This window comes from Anguilla rostrata, chromosome 11 (genome assembly GCF_018555375.3).
Source record: "Anguilla rostrata isolate EN2019 chromosome 11, ASM1855537v3, whole genome shotgun sequence".
Lineage (NCBI taxonomy): Eukaryota > Metazoa > Chordata > Actinopteri > Anguilliformes > Anguillidae > Anguilla > Anguilla rostrata.
The window spans coordinates 4650162-4671849 of record NC_057943.1 but is presented as its reverse complement, the minus strand read 5'-3'; the positions used below and the strand labels follow the sequence as shown (position 1 = coordinate 4671849).

General features: G+C 47.7%; 1 protein-coding gene across 1 annotated transcript in view; it reads left to right on the top strand.

Moving 5' to 3' along the window:
- Nucleotides 1–243: 243 nt before the first annotated feature.
- The window catches only part of plxna3 (plexin A3), a 172239-nt gene continuing 150794 nt past the window's right edge, over nt 244–21688 (top strand). Inside the window, exons 1-3 of the mRNA XM_064300615.1 lie at nt 244–446; nt 14670–15985; nt 19280–19462. Coding sequence (XP_064156685.1) covers nt 14768–15985; nt 19280–19462 — 1401 coding nt within the window. The 5' untranslated portion in view covers nt 244–446; nt 14670–14767. The remainder of the gene's footprint in view (nt 447–14669; nt 15986–19279; nt 19463–21688) is intronic.

The window sequence follows — 21688 nt, the reverse complement described above, 5'->3', positions numbered from 1 at the left end:
GCTACCACCATTTCCGACTGAGCGGGGTTTTCGCGGACACAAAAGATTTTAGGCCAGGCATACTTCATTTTATTCCCGAACATTCAGCTATTCAGAGGGAGTGTAATCTTATTTTTAAATCGTATATAAACCCTGAACAGTGGCTTATTCGAGAATTGGGGTGAGGATTTAATTGTATTATATTTCAACGCCTCTTCCAAAATAGTGGTAGCTTCCATATTTAAAGGCGTAGTTACTCCCCGTGTGTCGCTCCTGAAGAAAGCAAGACTGTTTCTTAAGGGTTTGGCAACTACAGTGCAATCGCAGCGGTGAGCGCCTTGCGGGCTTCTTTTGAGGATTCAGAGAATAATCACAAACAGAAATACTGACTGTAAAATAAATAAATAAAAATAACCGAAAGAAACTCGTATATGGATGTGGATGTAACTGTTGCACCTTAAGTACAGGTAGGTTTTCCGAGCTTTCATTCCACAGTATTAAAAACAATGCTTGTAGGGTTGTAGGGATTGATTCTCGTGGTTGCTGAGAAGTAGATGGCTGCATGAGTAACGGATGCGTAGCCAGTGATTGCTATTTTTTCTAGTGCTATTGCCTATCTGTTCACCGCTTACGATAGGCATAGGCTGCACCGGAGCGTTTGGCTATTTCTAAATTGTTAGCTGGCTGGCTAGCTATTTGCCTGGCGTTGCGCGTAAGATCGTTGAAATGAGAATTCGTACCGCTCTATTAAGAACAAAGGGGGCGTTAAAAAGCGGTATTCGCCTGATAGGAAAACAGGTATGCTTTGTAAGACAATGCTTTCAGGTAAACGGTATGCAGACCTATGTTTTTTTCCAGAGATGGTTAAAATGCAGTACTAGATGGATCTTCGTAATTGCATTGGTTTACCGGATTGGTCAGACCTAGCTTTGCTATCGGGCTATGTTCCGTTTGTGTGCATCGTTTGATGGTGATCCTGGAATGGCTAGTTACGCGATCGCAGATCTAACCCCCTGCATTGTTTCCTCATTTTAAGACATCTGACACGTCTTTCACAGCTTCCTCGATACCGTGAAATTTTTTGTCACATGTCGGTAGAAATGTTAAACTGGAACAAATCTGTTGACCCCCCCCCCTCCCCAACGAAGCATCGACATTGTTGATCAGGGTTGAGGGAAGTGCATGGGATTTCTCTTTTCGTATAAGCAACGGTGATGCGGTTTGCCTATGGCAGGACACATCACTGGATTGTTGGTATTCGCCTGGGTTTCCCCTTCTGTAGTTAGAAACCCGAGAAGTTAACGGAAAGGTAGTAGTAACGGTGTAGTAGAACATGTCCAGTGCTGAAGACGGTCACTGGCGTAAGCAGGCAAATCGCACCGTGGGTGAAGCGGCGCACGAGGTCCGAAGAGATTGTTTGTATAAGCCATCGGTTACTGGGAGTTTACAATTAACACTAGGCTGACACATGAGCATTACGCCGTTCTGCTAGTTTTCCTCCCCACAACATCTGCCCAAACAAGTGATACTCGTCTAGGTAGCCTACTGTCTGGTTGTTTTTTTTTTTACAGACAATGCGCCGAACTGACCGGTCATTATAATGATATGTACAAAAATGGCTATTTGTTTTACGTGTGCATTCTGTGTATTGTATGTATTTATACAAGCTATATGGCAACAGTAGAAGCCAGTTGTACTGTATGTTTTGATTAATGTTTATTTGTTGTTTATTGGACTAGAACAGTCCTTGCAAAGCACGTACCCTACAAGGGATGAATTGGATTCTGGATAGAATAGGTTACTGCTTCTGAAATTTAGCTTTTGATTTTCCATTTCCAAAGCATCCATCGAGTAGTTTAAACATAAATTACCAAAAAAGAGACACGATTACGCCAGCCTGATATAACTCAAAGAAACGAGGCACCGCGTATTTTACTTACCCCTTCATAATGATTTCGGCGATTAAGTGAACTTGATAACTTACCTGTAAGCCCTCGCCACACGTTAAATTGAATAGGGTGCACTTTCAGATTCGTGCATCAATTAACCGGCAAGCCATTTTATTTTCAGTATTCTGTGAGATGGGGTGGCATTCACTGGAGCTGCGGATTTTAAAATCAATAGGCATTGTATAGCCTATTCGACAACTGGGCACGATGAACCAAAACGATTAACTATGTTTTCCTATTGTCATTATCATCGGTTGTACAATTTTCATGGATTTTCTTTTCGTGGACAGAACATCTGATTAATCTAAAATATGGATCTATAGTGCCATTTACTGGAGCCGAATCGAATTAACCGCTATGCAGCCTATTTACGCGTTTTTTTTGCCTGTTTTGCTAACAGTGCACCGAAAGCAATTTGATTTCCGCGCGATGTTTTCCAATCTGTTTCCACGGGCGATGCCGTCTTATTTAGACGTTGTACCCTCTGTTTTCCTTTTACAGAGAAATTGATTTTTAAATACCCCTACTGTGGGCTGGTGAATTTCATTAACAACGGGACGGTTTGTTTCACAATACGTACCGCAAGTAAAGGAAGCGTAGTAGCCTGCAGTCCAACTGCTTGATGTAGGCTACATTGCAATTAGGCGAACTCTGTGTATAAAGAGATGATAGTGATGACAAATAAATAGCATGAATTGCTACTCCCGATGAGAACGAACAGATTAATGAAATGAACACGTCATGGGCCTGGTAAAATAGGATATGTTTTGGTATTTGGCCATGCTCAGAAGTATTATTATGGGTTTTTGTGAATTGGTAATCAAATTAATCAATCTTGGTGTGTGTGTGTGTATATATATATCTGTTTCCAAGGGCGATGCCGTCTTATTTAGACGTTGTACCCTCTGTTTTCCTTTTGCAGAGAAATTGATTTTTAACCCTCCTGTTCTGTTTATTTGTCAGGAACAGCAAAAATGTTCCTGAGTCAATGTGACCCGGTGCATGTTTAAACATCCAAAAGTTGTCAGAAACCAAAAAAATCCTCATAAACATTGTTTGGGTACCTTTGGGTACCATTTTAGACCACCTGTGTCTGCATAGTAGGCACAAATCCGAGCGTGCTTAGAACTGACATTTGAAAAGATTTAGTGGAATACTTAGGATTTGGCTTGACTTTGCAGCGTTTTTATGTTGCACATGCTTGAATCATTCATAGTGCTGTGGCAAATTTGTGTTCCTCAGCTTCTGGCTCAGTCTGGTACATTGGATTTTGAGGAGTCCAATTTTTTTGTCATGATTATAGTGGTGAGGAAAGGCCAAAGTATCTCCTTAAATATGCTGACTCAAAAGCAGAGATGGACACTAGGTTCTAAGGGCTGACTGGTACGCTGTGCCTTTAAAATTTTAAGAGAAAAGCAGGAGAATAACAATGAGAGTCTTTCTTCAAACCTTGGAATTCAGTGCACAAACTTTTGAGTTGCCCTCCAAAAAGCGATGGTCATGAAAATGTCCATGTCTTCAGTTTCCCATATCTCAATTAACAGCTAACTTAAGGTTTTCAGCATGCTTGTCTCCAGGTCTGTTTATATAAACAGACATCTGTGCAGAAGATAGCAGGTCTTCAGCATTGCTTTGATCAGTGAAAAAGGAATCGACAGGAAGTCTTGTCCACTTTTGACTTGCATGTAACGCAGTGCTTTTTAAAAAATAATTTAAACGGAAATAAATTGAAATTAGTGTAAATTTGACCAGCGGTAGCACCGCCACGAATTCCACGTGAATTATAAGATTGCGTTGCTCCAATTTTGTTTTGTTTTGAGTTGGAAGGTGGAGAATAATAGGGATGTATAGCTATCGTTTGGGACCAGGTGCACCTTACCAAAGAGCCCCGTTGTTTACCTTTCCCGCTGTCGAGCTCAAACTAGACTGGTTCACTCCGCGGATTATGGTCGATTTTTCTTCTTGTTCTTTTTTTTTGTTGTTGTTATGGTCAGCGTCACCCCGCTCCAAGTTACTGGCACCGGGCCTGGGAAGCAGCACGTTTTCCGACAAGCCCCGTGAAGTCGACATCGTTATCAAATCAGGAGATAAACATCAGGAGGGTTGAGAGAAGCCAGGCTTGCCATGAAAAGGCTGCAAAGCACCAGCGCTCTGTAAAAGCAGTATATATATATATATACGCCTTGCGGGGGGGTTCTGTTTGTCCTTTTGCCTGTTTTTTTGGGGAGGAATTTCAGCTTTGGGTAGCAGGCAAAGCCCCCCGACCGCCATCTCAATCCGGTCAGGCACCAGCGTTCCGTGTGATGTCATACCGTCTGCCTGCCTGTGGCCAGTGCAACGGAGGGGAGTAATTGTGCCACGCTGGGCGTAGCGCAACCAGACTCAACACCACGCTTGTGGCTCACTTTACACTGGGAGAATTTGGTTCTCTAGGCCACGTAACGTGCGATGAGATATACTGGTTTGTGTGCAGTTTCGTATTAATTTTAATTATTAACTACAACAACAGCAGTAAACAATAGATTACGTTTACGTGCTGCTTTTGGTTATCTGAAAGGCCATCGCGGTAAAGGGGGGAACTCACCTCAGTCACTGCCAATATGTAGCACCTACCTGGATGTCATATCTGCTACAGGATGTTTCTGGTGAGCAATATGGGAGCTTCACCTCGATGTGCCCTGATGAAGTTTTTTTTCCCCTCCGAAGATATCACTGATTACTTGGTATTCTCTGTGTGCTATAATGGTAAAAGACCATTACAGCACACAGAGGATTTTAAATAAAAATATTTAATTAATGATTTCAATACCCCGTTTTGTTTTCAGAATAATTTTTCTCTGCTATGCCCTTGAGCTGAATTCAGATTTATTGCAGTGCTGGAAAACATTGGCTCTTGTTTTTAAAAAAAAAAAAAAAAAAAAAAAAGGAACTTAATAGGTCTTCCTCAAAGTTCACAGTACCCACATATTTTGGCACTTGCGGGCGGTGTCATGTGAGCTTTTTTTGGAGGCTTTTTTTGGAGGCCTCTGGCTCGGACGATCCTCCTGCACTTCCTGACAGAAGCGGCCTGCTCAGTGTCCCTTTCCCTTTTCGTTTTACAGTCTCTGCGGCTTTGTGGGGGGAACAAATTAGCATGACAACATTCTGCGAACTCAACGGACCGCTCGGCTTTGAAGTTTGGGATTTAAATAATGGGTGCTTGGGCCTAAGTGTCCGGTGAACTCGTTTTAAATATCAACAGATATGTTTCCCTCCTCATCAGCAAAATGTTACTGTAATAAAAATGAAAGTAAAACGGGATTTGTTCGGTTTTGTCTTTCGTGATGATCACTAGTGGGGAAACTGAAGTAATATATATTTTTTTAAGCTTTGCTGGCAAAACGGAAGGCGAGAAATAAACAAGAGGACAGGGCCATCTGAAGGGTTGTGCTGTCCAATCAGCTGCTCAGCCTTGTGCTCCTTTACCGGAAGGGTTGTGCTGTCCAATCAGCTGCTCAGCCTTGTGCTCCTTTACCGGGAGAGTTAATTTGGCTTTATGGACCCATATTAATCATTAAGCAGAACGACAGGAATCAAACCAATTATTTAATGGTCGCAGAGCCGGGATATTGAGCGGTGATGGGGAGGGGGGGGTGGACAGGCTTTAATAATTGTAATAGAATGTGACATTTCAAACCCCCCCCCCCCCCCCAAAAAAAAAGTTAACATTAGAAGAGAAAAACTGGAGAGGTGTTTAAATGCAAATAAATCTGCCAGCTAATTATCCAGAAGCCCTTTTTTTTAACGAGTTGTTGATGCGTTGGCGGTGAATAAGTCATGTGACAGGTGGCAGCGCTTAATATCGGCCACTTCAGGACAGTCGCAGTCTCACTTCCCGCTGGTCCCTGTCCTCCTCTCCTCTCTGACAGCTTGCTCAGATAGAGGAGCGAGCCGTTATCGTAATGAGAGACACTTCCTTGGCACTGGCCCAGCGCAGTGGAGAATCCTTCTCTTTGGACAAGAAGGGGTTAATGGATGACCCTCCCCCACCGACCCCAGACAAATTTAATATGATGAGGCCTAGCCTATGGACAGCCTGCAAGTTGATTGACTGGAGCGTCAGTCACTGGCCAGTCAAACTTTCGCTCCCAGTTACAATCACCGTCTTGCAGTTCAGTCTTTTGGCAGATGTGTTTGGCCAAAGGGACTTTTTTTTTTTTTTCTCCAGAAGTGCTTTTTCACGAAGCAAGCGAACGCCGCTAGCGCTACTGACGGGCAGCGCTGGGTATTTCCTGACCCGGGCCGGTGCCGGGGTCGCTGTTGTGATATCCGATACATTCGCACCTGAGCGATTAGCGCCGAGGCGGCGGGGGGGATGTTTGCGAACGCGCAGCGGCGGCGGAGAAGTGGAGAAGGACCGACCTTTGACCCCCTCGGCCTGGCAGGATGCGATTTCGAAAGTAGAATAACACGAGGAGGAAGCAATCAGGTGACGCTAAGACTTCCTCCTTTTCGAAGAGGAAGGAATTCTTCCTTCGGTGACCCCACTCCCTTACCGCCACCGCCGCCACCGCCACCGCATGATTGTTTGAAGATCTTGTGCCCGTTTTAAAACCTTGTGACCCTGTGCCCATCTCTTTTGGCTCTTTTTCACCGGAGAAACCTTTTCCAGAACTTAAGTGGTTAATTATTTTAATACAACAAAAATGTTTTTTATTAACAATGAATAGTAAAGTCAAGTGAGGTTAAGATGACTATGATAATGCTGCTATTTACAACTTTTTAAAAACTTAATTGACATCATCAGTGATTTATCAGATGTGCCCCCTCTCAGGTGCATGTGGATGTGTTTTATCATCACACCGGCTCATAATATCAGCCACAATGATGGCATTGCAGTGATGCCGATCAGTTTGTTTTAAGCGGTTAAAGATTTAACAAGAGCCTGTGTGGTTGTACTGTATAAATAAATAAATAATACATCATCCATCCATCCGTTATCTATTCCTGCTTATCCTGGGCAGGGTCGCTGTGGGTGCTGGAGCCTATCCCAGCATGCATTGGGCGAGAGGCGGGAATAAACCCTGGACAGGCTGCCAATCTATCGCAGGGCTCACGCACCATTTAAATAAATGCATTTAAAAAAGATTTGGTGTATACTTCACGGTTGGTAGCTTGCTTGGATGCCTTTTGTTTCGGATAGCGTCGCTGATGTGCGCACACAGATACCCATGACCACACGTAACCGATTTAAATGTAACCGTTGACCCCCCCCCCCCCCCCACCCCCCCGTCACTTCCTCCTACTTTGCCTGATCTTCACGGTTCTCGAGGTGCGGTGGGAACTCAGCTCGACTCTACTCAACTTTTTTAGTTTTCCATCGGGCAAAAGTTGTGGATAGCACCTGGTACCTGGTAGCCTACTTTTTTTTGTGGTATCGCCTCCGTCGAGGTTCCAAGCGAACTGAGGCGATGCCAAAAGGTGACGTGAAAACACTGCAGACCACCGGTTGGTCAGAAACGGCAGTTTCATCCGGCGTCGCTATGACGACCAACTGCATTGACATTGGGTACTGTCTGCAGTGGAAAACAAAGTACCTGGTACCAAAAGCGAGTAGAGTCGAGCCGGTACCATGCGGTGGAAAAGCGGCATTAGTTCCTACGACCCGGTGGAACAGGCCCATATACTGCTGGACTGTAGGCAGTTTGCAGGGCATCAGTTCTTTTGTCATCCACAGGTATAGGCTAGACGTTCTAATGAGAAAGGAATAAGTGGATTTCAGCTAGATAACCACCCCATTCTTTTTGTTTTTAACAGTTTCCCGCAATGTTCAATTCCCATAAGTGGTCAAGTGTAATTTAAATCTAATTTTTTAAAATCTTGGCAGACATAAACAAAAGTAGGCACTTTTTTTTTTTTTTTTTTTTTTTTTTTGCAAGAATCAGCCGGTGGTTTTTTTAGAGTGCATTTGCAGAAAAGGAGAGGATACTTTTTAGAGGCAGTTTTAGGCGCTGTGTGTGATTGTCTTGATGGAAAAGAAGCAGAAATGGTCTTTTGCTTTTAGGCAGCGGGGCTGACATTTAATACAGTTAAAATGCTGTATTGGACATATTTCTTGCAGTACGTGATTGGTTTGAGTTGGTTTCCATCCGAGTGAAAAAATGTTTTTTTTTTTCCCAGTGCCAGGTATTGCGGTGGTTGGATAAGATTTTATTTTATTTTTTGGGGAGAAATAAAGCAGAAATGACTTGTGTGAATGTGAACCTGCTGGCCATGGAGTGCTGTCTGAAGTATATTAAGATTGCGGGAGGAAGGGGTTATTATGAAAAATAAGATTGCCTTATGCTCACTTTGTGTCAAGTGCGGCGGTGAGTGGCTGCATCTTGATCTCTCTCTCGCGTGTGGAGTGATTCTTTTTCTTCTCTTTTTTTTTATGTGTGAATGAAGTGCTGTTGACCCTCGTTATGAGAGCGTCAGGGCGAGAGAGCGCGGCGGGGGTGGAGGGCCTTGATGAGGTGAAACTCGAACGGCGGCGGCGGCGGCGGAGGCGGAGGCGGAGAACGTCGCGCGGAGCTCGACGCCGTCTCTTGACCCCGCTGTCCGCTCTTAACGCCGGGGACGGCCTCACGCGATCCCGACCCCCCCATACCCGCCCCCAACCACCCGCTCCCCCCCCCCTACCCGCGACTTAACCGCCGTCTGGACCCACGAGCGTTCGTCGTCTGCGATCACCCACAACATAGCGTCGCGGACACGTCACCCAACGCTTGTGCGTCCAGACGGCGGTGAAGTCAGGATGGGAAGGGGGGTGAGGGTGTGGGTGGGGTGGTGGGTGGGGTGTGGTGGGGGGCTCTGGTTTTAATCGCACTCTGCATTGCTGCCCCCCCGGCGCTCGCGGGACTTTGGGGTGCTGCGCCGAAAAGCGAAAGGGAAGGTAAAATGGGGGCGCGGGGCGCTCCCCTCCGGGGGCCGTAAACGTGCGCGCGGCTCGGGGTCACCCAGAGGTCACGGCCGGGCGGTCTGCGGCGGCCGCGTCGGCGGCGGCGTGTCGGAGCTGAGCTCATCGGGCCGGTGTGTTTACACTGCCCCCCCCCCCAGGCTGGAGAGTCGCAGGGGTCATTTGTCAAAAATAATGATGCTGTTGTTTTACACCGCTGCGATTTCTGAAAATATACAAGGTTACAGCAGCTTCTGTGATCGTACTGTAGGCCCCCCTCAGGTGTGTGTGTGTATATGTCTGTGTGTGTGTGTGTGTGTGCGTGTGTGTGTGTATGTATATGTGTGTGTGTGTGTGTGGGCCTGTGTGTGTGTGTGTGTGTGTGTGTGTGTGTGTGAGAGCGCGTGTGAGAGCGCGTGTGCGTGTGTCTGTGTCTGTGTCTGTGTCTGTGTGTGTGTGTGTGTGTGTGTGTGTGTGTGTGTGTGTGTGTGTGTGTGTGTGTGTGTATGGGCCTGTGTGTGAGCGCGTGTGTGTGTGAGAGCGTGTGCGCGTGTGTATTGTCTGTCTGTGTGTGTGTGTGTGAGAGCGTGTGTGCGCGTGTGTGTCTGCGTGTGGGGCCTACCGTAGTCCATAAAATTAACAAAAGCCTATATTTAAGAGATTTATTTCAGGTGATACTTTATTAGGGGAAAAACCTGTGTGCACGGACAGTTTAATGTCTAAAATATATATGATCACAGTGCAGTTTCTGCTAACAATTCAAATCCATAGGTGTCTCATTGTGACCAAGAGACAGGAAGTATCTGATATTTGTGGGTGGCTATAAAAATAAATACAGAAATGCTGGAGGGATTATAAAAATACCTTCACCAGCAGGAACCTGTAATTATTCCAAACTGCTATTCGGGGGGGGAGTCACTCCTTCTTTCACTCTTTTTTCATTCGTTCCTTCGTTCTTTCCTTCCTTAGCAGATTTCAGCTTTTGTTGATGGACATTGTGTGAGAAGTCCATCACGGGCGGGGGGGTGGGGGAATCTCGGTTCTCGTGGTTTTGCCGGAGCACGGCGCGGTCCCTAACTCCGGGCGGGTCAAAGTGTTCCCCGCCTGGGAACTCTGGGTTTTTTATTTTTATTATTATTATTATTATTATTATTATTATTATTATTATTATTTTTTTTTTTTGTGGATTCAACCTGCGCTCCCTCCCGTGTAACTGCGGTAACGGAAGGCATTGTGACCGCGGCCCTGTAGCGTCTTCCGCCAAAAACGCATCACAATGCGCCATTGTGTTCGCGCCTGCGGCTGCGTAATGAATTAGCGGGTTTTTTTTGGGGTGTTTTTTTTTTCGCGGTCGGTTTGGGTACGGCTGCGAGCGGCTTCAGAGCGCCGTAGCACGCCCGCCCGCCCGCCCGCTCGGTCCTCCGCCGCGTTCGCTTTCTCCGGCAGGCCTGAGTCGGCTGTTATCTGGCCCGACGACGGTTGGAGAAGTTTCGCGATCGCTCTGTCATTATGCAATTTCGTGTATTTTGAGAATTCGGATGCGGCGTAACAATGAGCCCGGTGCCCGCTAGCACGGGGCGTAGCGGCGCGGCGTTTAAACGGAGATTTAATAACACGTTCGGCTCGCGCCAACCCCTGCATTTCAGCCTCTCCGGCTTTCCAAACGGCGTGTTTGCATAATTGGAGACTGTATTACAAGTGCCGCCCTTGATATATCAATTGTAGTGTGTTAAGTACAGAGTTTAGCATTAAATGCATAACTCTCACACACCGTATATTTATTGAATAATAATAAATGCTGCTGTGGAATGCACTGTGTAAAAAGTGTTTTACTTTATGCAGGATGTCATATAACCATCTTGTTAAAGCACCTAAATATAGCTAACACTTCATATTCGTGATCTTCACAGTCGTAGTAGAGGAGGTCTGGCAATTCAGCCATATTAGAGAGGCATGATGGAAGGCGCCGAACGGCATCATCACAACCACGATTTTCCACGTAGGCCTACGATGATGCGTTGCTGCGATCGAAGTTCTGGCGTTTCTCAACGCGAGATCGAACATTCGTAAAACGTGAAACTGCAACTGTCTTGCAAACAAGATGGAAGATGTCATGTCTTACCAAAGCCACACGCGTAACAGTCCCTGAACATGTATTCTTTTGCATGCGCCTCATAAAAGCTCGCTTTTCCATTCATGCATTCAGCCTTTCTGTATCCATATTTCTTCGTGAGCACACTTATCACAGTATGGTAGACTAATACAGGCTGCTATGAAACCTGATTGAATGGCTCTGCTAGACCACCGCCCGACTCTGCTGATTTGTTCTGAATGTCAGGGCTTTAGTAGGATGTGAGTTCTGAATATCAGGGCTTTTAGTAGGATGTGAGTTCTGAATATCAGGGCTTTAGTAGGATGTGAGTTCTGAATATCACTGCTTTCGTAGGATGTGAGTTCTAAATAACAGGGATTTTAGTAGGATGTGAGTTCTAAGTAACAGGGCTTTAGTAGGATGTGATTCTGAATTGAGTTCTGATTGTCAGGGATTTAGTAGGATGTGAGTTCTAAATATCAGGGCTTTAGTAGGATGTGAGTTCTGAATAACAGGGATTTTAGTAGGATGTGAGTTCTGATTGTCAGGGCTTTAGTAGGATGTGAGTTCTGAATATCAGGGCTTTAGTAGGATGTGAGTTCTGAATATCAGGGCTTTAGTAGGATGTGAGTTCTGAATATCAGGGCTTTAGTAGGATGTGAGTTCTGAATAACAGGGCTTTAGTAGGATGTGAGTTCTGAATATCAGGGCTTTAGTAGGATGTGAGTTCTGATTGTCAGGGATTTAGTAGGATGTGAGTTCTGAATATCGGCTTTCGTATGATGTGAGTTTTGAATGTCAGGGCTTTAGTAGGACGTGAGTTATGAATATCAGGGCTTTAGTAGGATGTGAGTTCTGAATATCAGGGCTTTCGTATGATGTGAGTTTTGAATGTCAGTGCTTTAGTAGGATGTGAGTTCTGAATATCAGGGCTTTAGTAGGATGTGAGTTCTGAATATCAGGGCTTTAGTAGGATGTGAGTTCTGAATAACAGGGCTTTAGTAGGATGTGAGTTCTGAATAACAGGGACTTTGTAGGATGTGATTCTGAATAACAGGGCTTTAGTAGGATGTGAGTTCTGAATAACAGGGCTTTAGTAGGATGTGAGTTCTGAATAACAGGGCTTCAGTCAGTGGTTTTTCAGTTGTTGCTTCACATAGGCCTACACGGGCCATCTAGTTTGGTACAGTAGTTAGAGCAAGGATCTGCAGGACAGGCTCTCCTGTTGTTTGTCGTTACAGTGCACTTACTCTATTAGAGCGGTTGATTGATTACACAGTTAAGTGTAAAACTCACTCCAGCTGGTTACTTGGGTCTGACTCTGAATCGGGGGCTGATTTTAAGGCGAAAACAGAAAAAGCAGCAGCCGCAGAGCTTGTGTGTCTCCAGGACCAGACCTGCTGAGTCAGACCCCTCCCCCCCCCCCCCTCCATAACTCCACCAGGGCCCGGAACACGGGTGCAGTAAACCCCCCCCCCCCCCCCGGCGTAAGGACCCCGGCGGATTATCGGACGGACCTCGTTTTAAACGTTAACGTCGATTCCTAATTGAGATCGACGGCCTGGCGGTGTGCCGAGGGTTTCACGCGAGCGCGGTACGTTAGCGGCGCATCCGCGCTAGCTAGCGCTCCTGGCGCACGCCGCGACGGCTACCGGACCCCAACCCCGTCCCCCCCCCGTCCCCGCCCGCCATATGCGATTGATTTTTTTTTTTTTTTTTTGATTCAATCAAACGAGGATTAATGAATTTTTCTAATATCCCAGAATCCCCCACGTGCCAGTTCACCTTGTGTGTCGAACCTGTGCGCTAACGGGCTACAGCCTTTTATCGAATTTCTCGTGGGCCGTTTCTGAAATATCGTCATCGAGTTTGTCATCAAAATGTCGATGAGTTTGTTTTTTATTTTATGTTTTCATTTATTGTGTGGCCAAGTGTGTGGCCGTTTTCAATTGCCATATTGGACAATAATGTTTTTATTGTGAAACCAGCGGAAATCAAATATTTTGGTCATAAAAAAAAAACCTTTTCTGAACGATTAATTGAATGAATTTTGTTTTTGCGTATTCACGGTTTGGAATTGCACCAACTGCCATGCGTATCTTAGTTAGTATATTTTATCCGTCACTGTCTGCTAATCCCTCATGCAGATGAGGTCATTCTCGCAGTGCATATCCGCCTCTGAGCTATTCCCATTGTGATTGGTTGTACGAGTTATCCGGTTGGTTTATCCGGTTGGGAAAGTATTGGACTCGGAAGGAACCCGAACCAAAAACATGGCACGGATATATGGATATCCAAGGCCGCCTGTATTTCCCTTTTGGGAATTTATTGTGTTGTGAAACTGAAGCACAACTTTAAAAATGACGTCTGCTGTTTTGCCTTTCCTCCCCGTACCAAGTTGCAGCTCTCTAATCTCAACATCGTTACAAATGAGTCATTGTTATGATGTAAGAAATGAGTAAGAAACGCTGAGGGTTGAACCAATTCATTAACTCATCGTATTTTTTTTCTTCTCCTTTGAACTTGAGCCAACGAGTAGAAATAAACAAATGGCTGCAGTGACATAAAGGGGGCTAAGGGATCAGCCAAAATGCATTATGTTAAGATTGGGTTTCTCATTTAAACAGATGATCGAACGCTGCATAGACAAGCAGGCTGCCGTTTCAGCTGGGCCTGTCCTTTTAATGCACTTTTCATCGTAGCTGTTCCACATTTACTTTATGAGGAGGGAGCTCTGTAATCCAAACATTTTACAGAAGAGTGTTTGAATGCCTCATTGTCTAGAAAAATGATACATTTTTTCACAGAATTAACCTCAGCTTGTGAAACCTCACCAGATGTAAATTGAGCACCATGCTGTGTTTTTAGCGATAGATAGCATGTGGATTTAATTGTGTGTGTGTGTGTGTGTGTGTGTGTGCATGTGTGTGCGTGTCTACGTGTGCATGTGTGTGCGTGTTGTGAACGATAAGCAGCACATGACATTGTGCGTGCGTGCACGTGTGCAATTTTGTGCAAGTGTGTGTCTGTGCATGTATGTGCCTGTTTGCGAGTCAAAATTTAACCAACAGGGCTGCGCTTGTTATCCGTTGTGGGAGGGGGGGGGTTAGAACGGCACACGCTCACAGATCAGGTTTTAATGATAACAGCCAAAAATATCCTTAAGACCAGTCCCGTCCTTCAGACGACAGAATGCGTTAAACGCGCGTAAAAAAGGAAAGCGCTTGTCTCTCTGAAACGCGAGAGGCGGGCGACGACGTGTGCGGATGTGTGAAGCCCCCCTGTCTTCCTGTCTGCGTATCCCAGAAGCCCCCTGGCCCGGAGAGCCCCGTTTGAGTGCCATAAGGACCTCTTTCTCTCCGGCAGCTCTACATGGGGCGGGGGGGGAGGAGGAGGAGGAGGAAGAGGGCGGGGGGGGCAGGCGTGATTGAGCAGAAGACCGATGTGTTTGATCCGCTGAGCTGTGAATATATTCGCAGGACAGGGAGGGGTGAGGGAAGGAAGCAAAAGACTCAGCCACAACGCTGCTGTTTCTGCCTGCTCTGGTAGCCTAGCCCTGGTAGCCTAGCCCCCATTGGTTTCTTTTGCTCATCCACGCCCGCCTGATTAATAAAGGCATGCGGAGTTTACGCTGGTGATGGCTGTGAAGGGGTTTATCAGCAGTGCGCTGAGCGGGGAGGGTTAGGCCCGAGTAGATGACCTCACTAATCACCGCTTTCTTTTGTCCTTTCAGAAATGAGCCACTGAAATTCGCGAGGAAGAAAAGGTTACCGTTAGCCCTTGGGGAGGCGCTCTGTTTCACCCCCTCCAAAAAAAAAAACTTCTTAAATCATGACGCCCCAATGGCTGGCGTTGGCGTTCACCCTCCTGCAAGCCGGGCTCAACAGGGGGTTCCCCGCGACCCCGACGGGACCCCCGACGCGGACGACGAGCTTTTTCCGGGTGACGGACACCAGCCTGACGCACCTGACGGTGCACCGGACGACGGGAGACGTCTACGCGGGCGCGGTGAACCGGGTCTACAAGCTGTCCGCCAACCTGACCGAGCTGCGGTCGCACATCACGGGCCCCGTGGAGGACAACGCCAAGTGCTACCCGCCGCCCAGCGTCCGCGCCTGCGCCCACCGCCTCGAGTCCTCGGACAACGTCAACAAGCTCCTGCTGGTGGACTACGCCGGCAACCGCCTGGTGGCCTGCGGCAGCATCTGGCAGGGCGTGTGCCAGTTCCTCAGGCTGGAGGACCTCTTCAAGCTGGGCGAGCCCCACCACCGCAAGGAGCACTACCTCTCGGGCGCCCGGGAGGCTGACGGGATGGCCGGGGTGGTGGTCGGCGACGACGAAGGGCCGGCGGGCGGCGGCGGCGGCGGCGGCGGCGGCGAGCCGAAGAAGAGGAAGAAAGGGGGCAGCCGGCTGTTCATCGGGGCGGCCATCGACGGCAAGTCCGAGTACTTTCCCACCTTGTCCAGCCGCAAGCTGGTGGCGGACGAGGACAGCGTCAACATGTTCGGCCTGGTCTACCAGGACGAGTTCGTGTCCTCGCAGATCAAGATCCCCTCCGACACCCTCTCGACGTACCCGGCCTTCGACATCTACTACGTGTACGGGTTCTCCAGCCGCACCTACATCTACTTCCTGACGCTGCAGCTGGACACGCAGCTGACGCAGGACGCCACCGGCGAGAAGTTCTTCACCTCCAAGATCGTGCGCATGTGCTCCAACGACACCGAGTTCTACTCCTACGTGGAGTTCCCGCTGGGCTGCACCAAGGACGGGGTGGAGTACCGGCTGGTGCAGGCCGCCTACAAGCACCGCCCGGGCAAGCTGCTGGCCCAGGCCCTGGGGCTGTCGGAGGACGAGGACGTCCTCTTCGTGGTGTTCTCCCAGGGCCAGAAGAACCGGGCCAACCCGCCGCGCGAGACCGTGCTCTGCCTGTTCACCCTGCGCCAGGTCAACCTGGCCATGAGGGAGAGGATCAAGTCCTGTTACCGCGGCGAGGGCAAGTTGTCTCTGCCGTGGCTCCTCAACAAGGAGCTGCCCTGCATCAACACGGTGAGTCCCTCGTCTTCCTCCTCGTCTTCCTGTCGCCTTCTCCTCGTCTCCCTCCCGTCTTCTCCTGGTCTCCCTCCCACCTTCCTCTCGCCTTCCCCTCATCTTCCTCCCGCCTTCCTCCTGCCTTCCCTTCGTCTTCCTCCTGCCTTCCTCGCACCTACCCCTCATCTTCCTCTCGCCTTCTTCCCGTCGTCCTCTCGCCTTCCTCTCGCCTTCCTCCCGCCTTCCTCCCGCCTTCCTCTTGCCTCCTCCTCATCTTCCTCGTGCCTTCCCCTCGTCTTCCTCTCATTTTCCTCCCTCTTTCTTCTCGCCTTCCTCCCGTCTTCCTCCTGTCTTCCTCCTGTCTTCCTCCCGCCTTCCCCTCGTCCTCCTCCTGCCTGTGTGAGGATCTAGGGGCTGGAAACCTGCTGATAAAATTTTATGTCGATGCTGCCGTTTCTCCCGCCGCTGCTGCTGTTGATGTTGCTTTTTTTGAATTCATTTAGCAAATACCGTCAGGGGGCCGATTTGCAGCTGACCTTTTGCCACTCGTTTCTTATGATTTACCACCGGACCGTCCACTACTCCATCTTTGTTTACCTTTTTGAGCTTTGCACGCAATTGCAGCTGATATTTGACCTGTTTTGGTCATGTGAAAAGCCATGTTAGTCCCTGGCTTTGCTTTTTTTTCCTACATTGTTTTTACACCTCTTTCCACCTGCCCATATGAGGCTAAAATACTTCTGGTTTGTCTTAGAGCACAGGCTCTTTTTTGGAACTTGGGCTATCAGGGCTTAAGGAGAAACTCCAAGGCTCTGGGTGAGGTTTCACTACATTACCCAAAATGCACAACACAGCTCAGCTAGTTCTCTCATTGAGGCAGTGGTGGACCATAATAAATTTGGAGCTACTACTGTCATCTGTACATGGAATTAATGAAATGTTTTTGTAGAACCTTTTATTTTTTACTTTTAAGTACAAATCATAATATAGGCCCAGTTACAGTAGTGCGGTTGGCATTCCGACTCTTTCTTTTTCAGTTTCGTACCAAAACAAACGCCGTGCTTGCAGCGGTGTAACGAAACCACAACAAGGTTTTGCTGACGACCGTCTTAAGAGAACGAGATGATCTCGTGCTTGCAGTTTAACCAGCCCGGTCTTATCCCGTGCAGATCCGGTCATTAGCGACATTGGTTGAAACTTCCCCCAATGTGACTCATGGCATATGTCAAAAATACCAATTTTTTTTTTTTTTTGGGTGAAGCAGAAGCAGAATGGGGAAAAAATGAAGCTGTCTAATAGCAGTCCGTGCTGAGGTTCCCCATTTGACTTATGACATAATGTACGCTACTTTTATAAACAGATAAACCCTGCCATCCCCAGCTAATTTTCTAAGCATTTGAGTCCCAATTCAGTATACTTAATGTAAATATTCATGTATTCATATTTCTTTAAGTGCACGAGGTTTATTGTGGCAGTAATATATGCCAAATATAGCTTGATTTTCACAATTTCTGCAGTGCCCTTCAGACCCAGGTTTGATTTGACCTTGTAGTGCAGTTCCTGTCGAGCATGTCGGTAATGTCTCGTAGACGTCTTAGACAGAAGGAGTTTGCAGTGAACCCTTAGGAGCCCTGGGCAAAGCGAAAAAGCAGAAATGTGGCGTACACGGTCCTTCAAGATAAAGTTTAAAAGACGGGATCGCCGTACGGACGCGTCGACCTCCGTTACAGAAACCAGTTTTATTTCCCGCCTTTTCAATTAAAGCAATCTCACCGTAACATTAGCCCTGTGGAGAAAATGGTAATGACAGCTACTCTTCCAGCGGTACTTATCTTGTGTCTTGCGTGTGTGTGTGTGTGTGTGTGTGTCTGTGTGTGTGAGTGTGTGTGTGTGTGTGAGAGACAGTGTGTGTGTGTGTGTGTAACTGTTTCTGCTTCCTCCTGTTTTCTGGGAGAGAGATTGTGAAGGTTTTCCTTAAAGAAAGAACTGCTCTGTGCTATTTTTGTTATTGAGCAGCGTCAGCTGTAGGCGGGGCCTTCGAGGTGTAAGGTTGGGGGTGGGGTTGGGGGGGTTGGGGGGGGGCGGGGAGCATCACACGGAACGGTGAACGGGAGAATCGGTGGATGAAACACACCGCAGATCCAGTGCAGCGTGAACCGCTGGAACAAAGTAGCCTGATATTTATAAAAGCTCCATGGTAATGGGAGGGGAGGGGGCAGCAGCCCTGTACTCTGTGGGGGGGGGGAGCTGCCTTTATCACGGCTCCCCAGGACAGATGCAGATCTGTTTCGTCGCCTGTTATTAGCTCTGTTTCATGCTCAGAAATATGCCTGAACCTCGTAATGAAAACTGTGCCAAGGCCCCGCTCTCCCTTCATTTAAAGTATTTATCCCTCATAAGTATTCAGAAAGAGGTGCCTCCTCACCCCCCCCCCCACACTGCCAAAGAGTCTGCTTCTCCTCAAAGTGCACCGTTAAAAGGATGCAGAGCACCTAGATTCCTCTGTTTCACCTTAATGGGTTTGTAGTATATGTCTGTTTTTTGGGGAGGAACCCGGGGGAGAAAAATAAAAAATGTTAAGAAGAGCTCTGGGTTATGTCTTGCAGTTCATCATGGTTAAGTGTGCGTGTGTGTGTCTGTGTCTGTGTGTCTCTGTGTCACATATGTGTCACGTCTGTGTCTGTGTCACGTTTGTGTGTGTGTGTGTCTGTCACGTATGTGTCGTGTGTGTGTGTGTGTGTCTTTCAGTTTGTGTGTGTGTGTCTTTCAGTTTGTCTGTGTGTGTGTGTGTGTGTGTGTGTGTGTGTGTGTTTGTTGTCATGTGTGGTGTGTGCATGTGTGTGTGTGTGTGTGTGTGTGTGTGTGTGTGTGTGTGTGTGTGTGTGTGTGTTTTCCTCATCTCTGCACAGTAGTTGGGTCCGGGTTCCTGAACTGTCAGCTTGTTTATCGGGCTTCTCTGTTGGCTGGACGCTGGTTGGATTTTAACCTTATTTTGAGACGGACGGAGTCGTCTTTCCATTGATTACGTGAAATATAGTCGGAGCCTCTCCACCACCGAGGTTAATCAGACGGGCCGCGTGAGTCATCTCCTAATATCCGCAATTATCCCCCAATCACATGTTGGCACAGTACATGCCCTTGTTTACAAGTGCCTTGATTAGTGAGGCTGATGTATTCCTGTCAGAGATGCTGTGAATTATTAACAGCGGCAATAATAACTGCCGATCGCGTTGGAGAGGAGGGTAATGTGGTAACGTCCTGTCTCTTGTTTTTTGTTTTTTTGTTGTCCCCCCCGACCCCCCCGCCGCGCAGCCGAAGCAGATCGGCGACGACTTCTGTGGGCTGGTGCTGAACCAGCCGCTGGGGGGCATGCGGGTGATCGAGGGCACCCCCCTGTTCGACGACCGCACCGAGGGCATGGCCGCCGTCGCCGCGTACACCTACGGCGAGCACTCCGTGGTGTTCGTGGGCACCCGCAGCGGGCAGCTGAAGAAGGTAGGAAACCGGGAAAAAAAAAGTCGCCGTCATCTCCCCCCCTCCCCCCCCCCCCGTCCTTTTCCCCGACTTTCACAACAATCCCATCACCTCCCTTGTCCGAGCGTAAAAACATTTCGCCTAAACCTGTTACATTTGTGTAATGTTGTGTGCTGTTAAATAAATAAATGGATATCTGGTAGTACCGTATGCTTATGGCTGTTTGAAGGATACGGATATAGGAGGTGTGTTAGTGTGCAAGCTTTGACCTTTTATTAAGTCAGGCTTTCGGGTTATTCCCCACAGATGTGAACGCTGTGTTTTGGAGTTGTCCATGGAGAGAAAAGCAGTGTGTAGTGTGCAGTGTGCTGAGATTAGGAGAATACAGAATGCAGAAACGGTGATATCTGGTGCTGTTACTGGAGAACATGGTATCGGGTCAAATGCTAAACGACGAGTAAAAACTCGTACTCTGCTATTTTTCCTTTTCGCCGTGTTCATCCACGCACACACAAACACAGGTTCTTCTCCTGGATTCTTCCGCTCTTTATTTGCGAAAACGGGGTCGGCTTTTGAAGGCTGTTTGCCGAAACCCCCGTGACTGGAGTGGGCGTTGTTTTACCGTTTCAGTCGTCAGGACGCGCGTTGCTGACGGCTCCTGACTGACACGCTCCGGTTCGCCGCCATCGCTGGTTGCAACGGTGGAAATGGAAGGAAGGAAGGAAGGAGAGAGAGAGAGATCAGCGTGGAATGAGTCAGAGGGAGAGGGAGATGTTGAGTTCTATTAAAATGGTGGAAGGTTTATATTCTCACTCCTGCGCGTGCGTTCATTTTCAGCCTTGATAGTGCTAGTGGTGGGTTTTAAGACGATGTCATCACGTTTAGTCATTTTATAGATTTCCAGCCCCCTCCCTACATACCCCCCTCCCCCACCCATTCTGGAGTTTTTAAATACCTAGTACCCTTTCCAGTGGCTGGCAAGCATAACAACTGTTGTAATCATCTTACCACTTCAGAGAGCGTGCAAAGGAAACTATTTAAAATATTTTAAATTTGGAATGCGTCTCCCGGGTTCGACGACGATGCTGCAGAGTCTCGGAACGTTTTTCACACATCCGAGAAATCTTTTTTTTTTTTTGTCTGCGATTGAGGTGGGGGGGGGGTTCTGTGGCAGCAGGGGGGTTCGGGTGTGTGGGGGGGCAGAGGGTTGGGGGGGATGTGTGTGCGGATGATTCGTCAGCCGTCCGTCACTTCTTCAGTTCCAACCGGTGCCTCTGTTCGTGCTCAGGTTTGCGCTGGTTTACACTTCATCTGCGAGAACCCTGGAAGGACCCTTTCAGCCTGCGTAAACACGGCTCGCTCTTTGTTTACACGCGCGCGTCTTGTCTGCGATGATGATCTGCGATGCTCTCTGTGAATCCTCTAAACAAACAGATCCTGGGAGAAAAAAAAAAAAACTGCGTTCGCTGAAAGCAAAATGCCAATTAAAGGCTATTATCCATTACGGGCCGATGGAAAAGGGGGAATGGTGAGGTACGGAGAGTACGTGCCAAACACTCTCAAATGCCTGAAATGCTTCTAATAAGGCCCAAACGCTTCCGTACAGCTGAAATGCTTGTAATAAGGCCTAAACGCTCTCATACGGCTGAAATGCTTCTAATAGGCCCGAACAACTCAAATCCAACGTCGTATGCTGAAATGCTTCTAATAAGGCCCAACGCTCTATACGTGAAATCTTCTAATAAGGCCCAAACGCTTCCGTACAGCTGAAATGCTTCTAATAAGGCCCAAACGCTCTCATATGGCTGAAATGCTTCTAATATGGCCCAAACGCTCACGTACGGCTGAAATGCTTCTAATATGGCCCAAACACTCACGTACGTCTGAAATGCTTCTAATAAGGCCCAAACACTCACGTACGTCTGAAATGCTTCTTATATGGCCCAAACGCTCGCGTATGCCTGAAATGCTTCTAATAAGGCCCCAACACTCTCGTACGGCTGAAATGCTTCTAATATAGCTCCCTGTCATTCCTGCGGCTAATGGGTACAATAAAATGAGTGGTGTTGTTTTTCATGCCGGTCATTTCTACACTGGCCTGTCTGTGCAAATGTAAAAAGATTACTCCGGACAAATTTGGACGACTTTCACCAGAACGCCCGTATTCAAAGAGAAACTCTCCGGCGAGGACTCTTCCTCTTTTGCGTCGAATGGCGTTTAGGTCAATAACAATGTTCCATTGGGAAT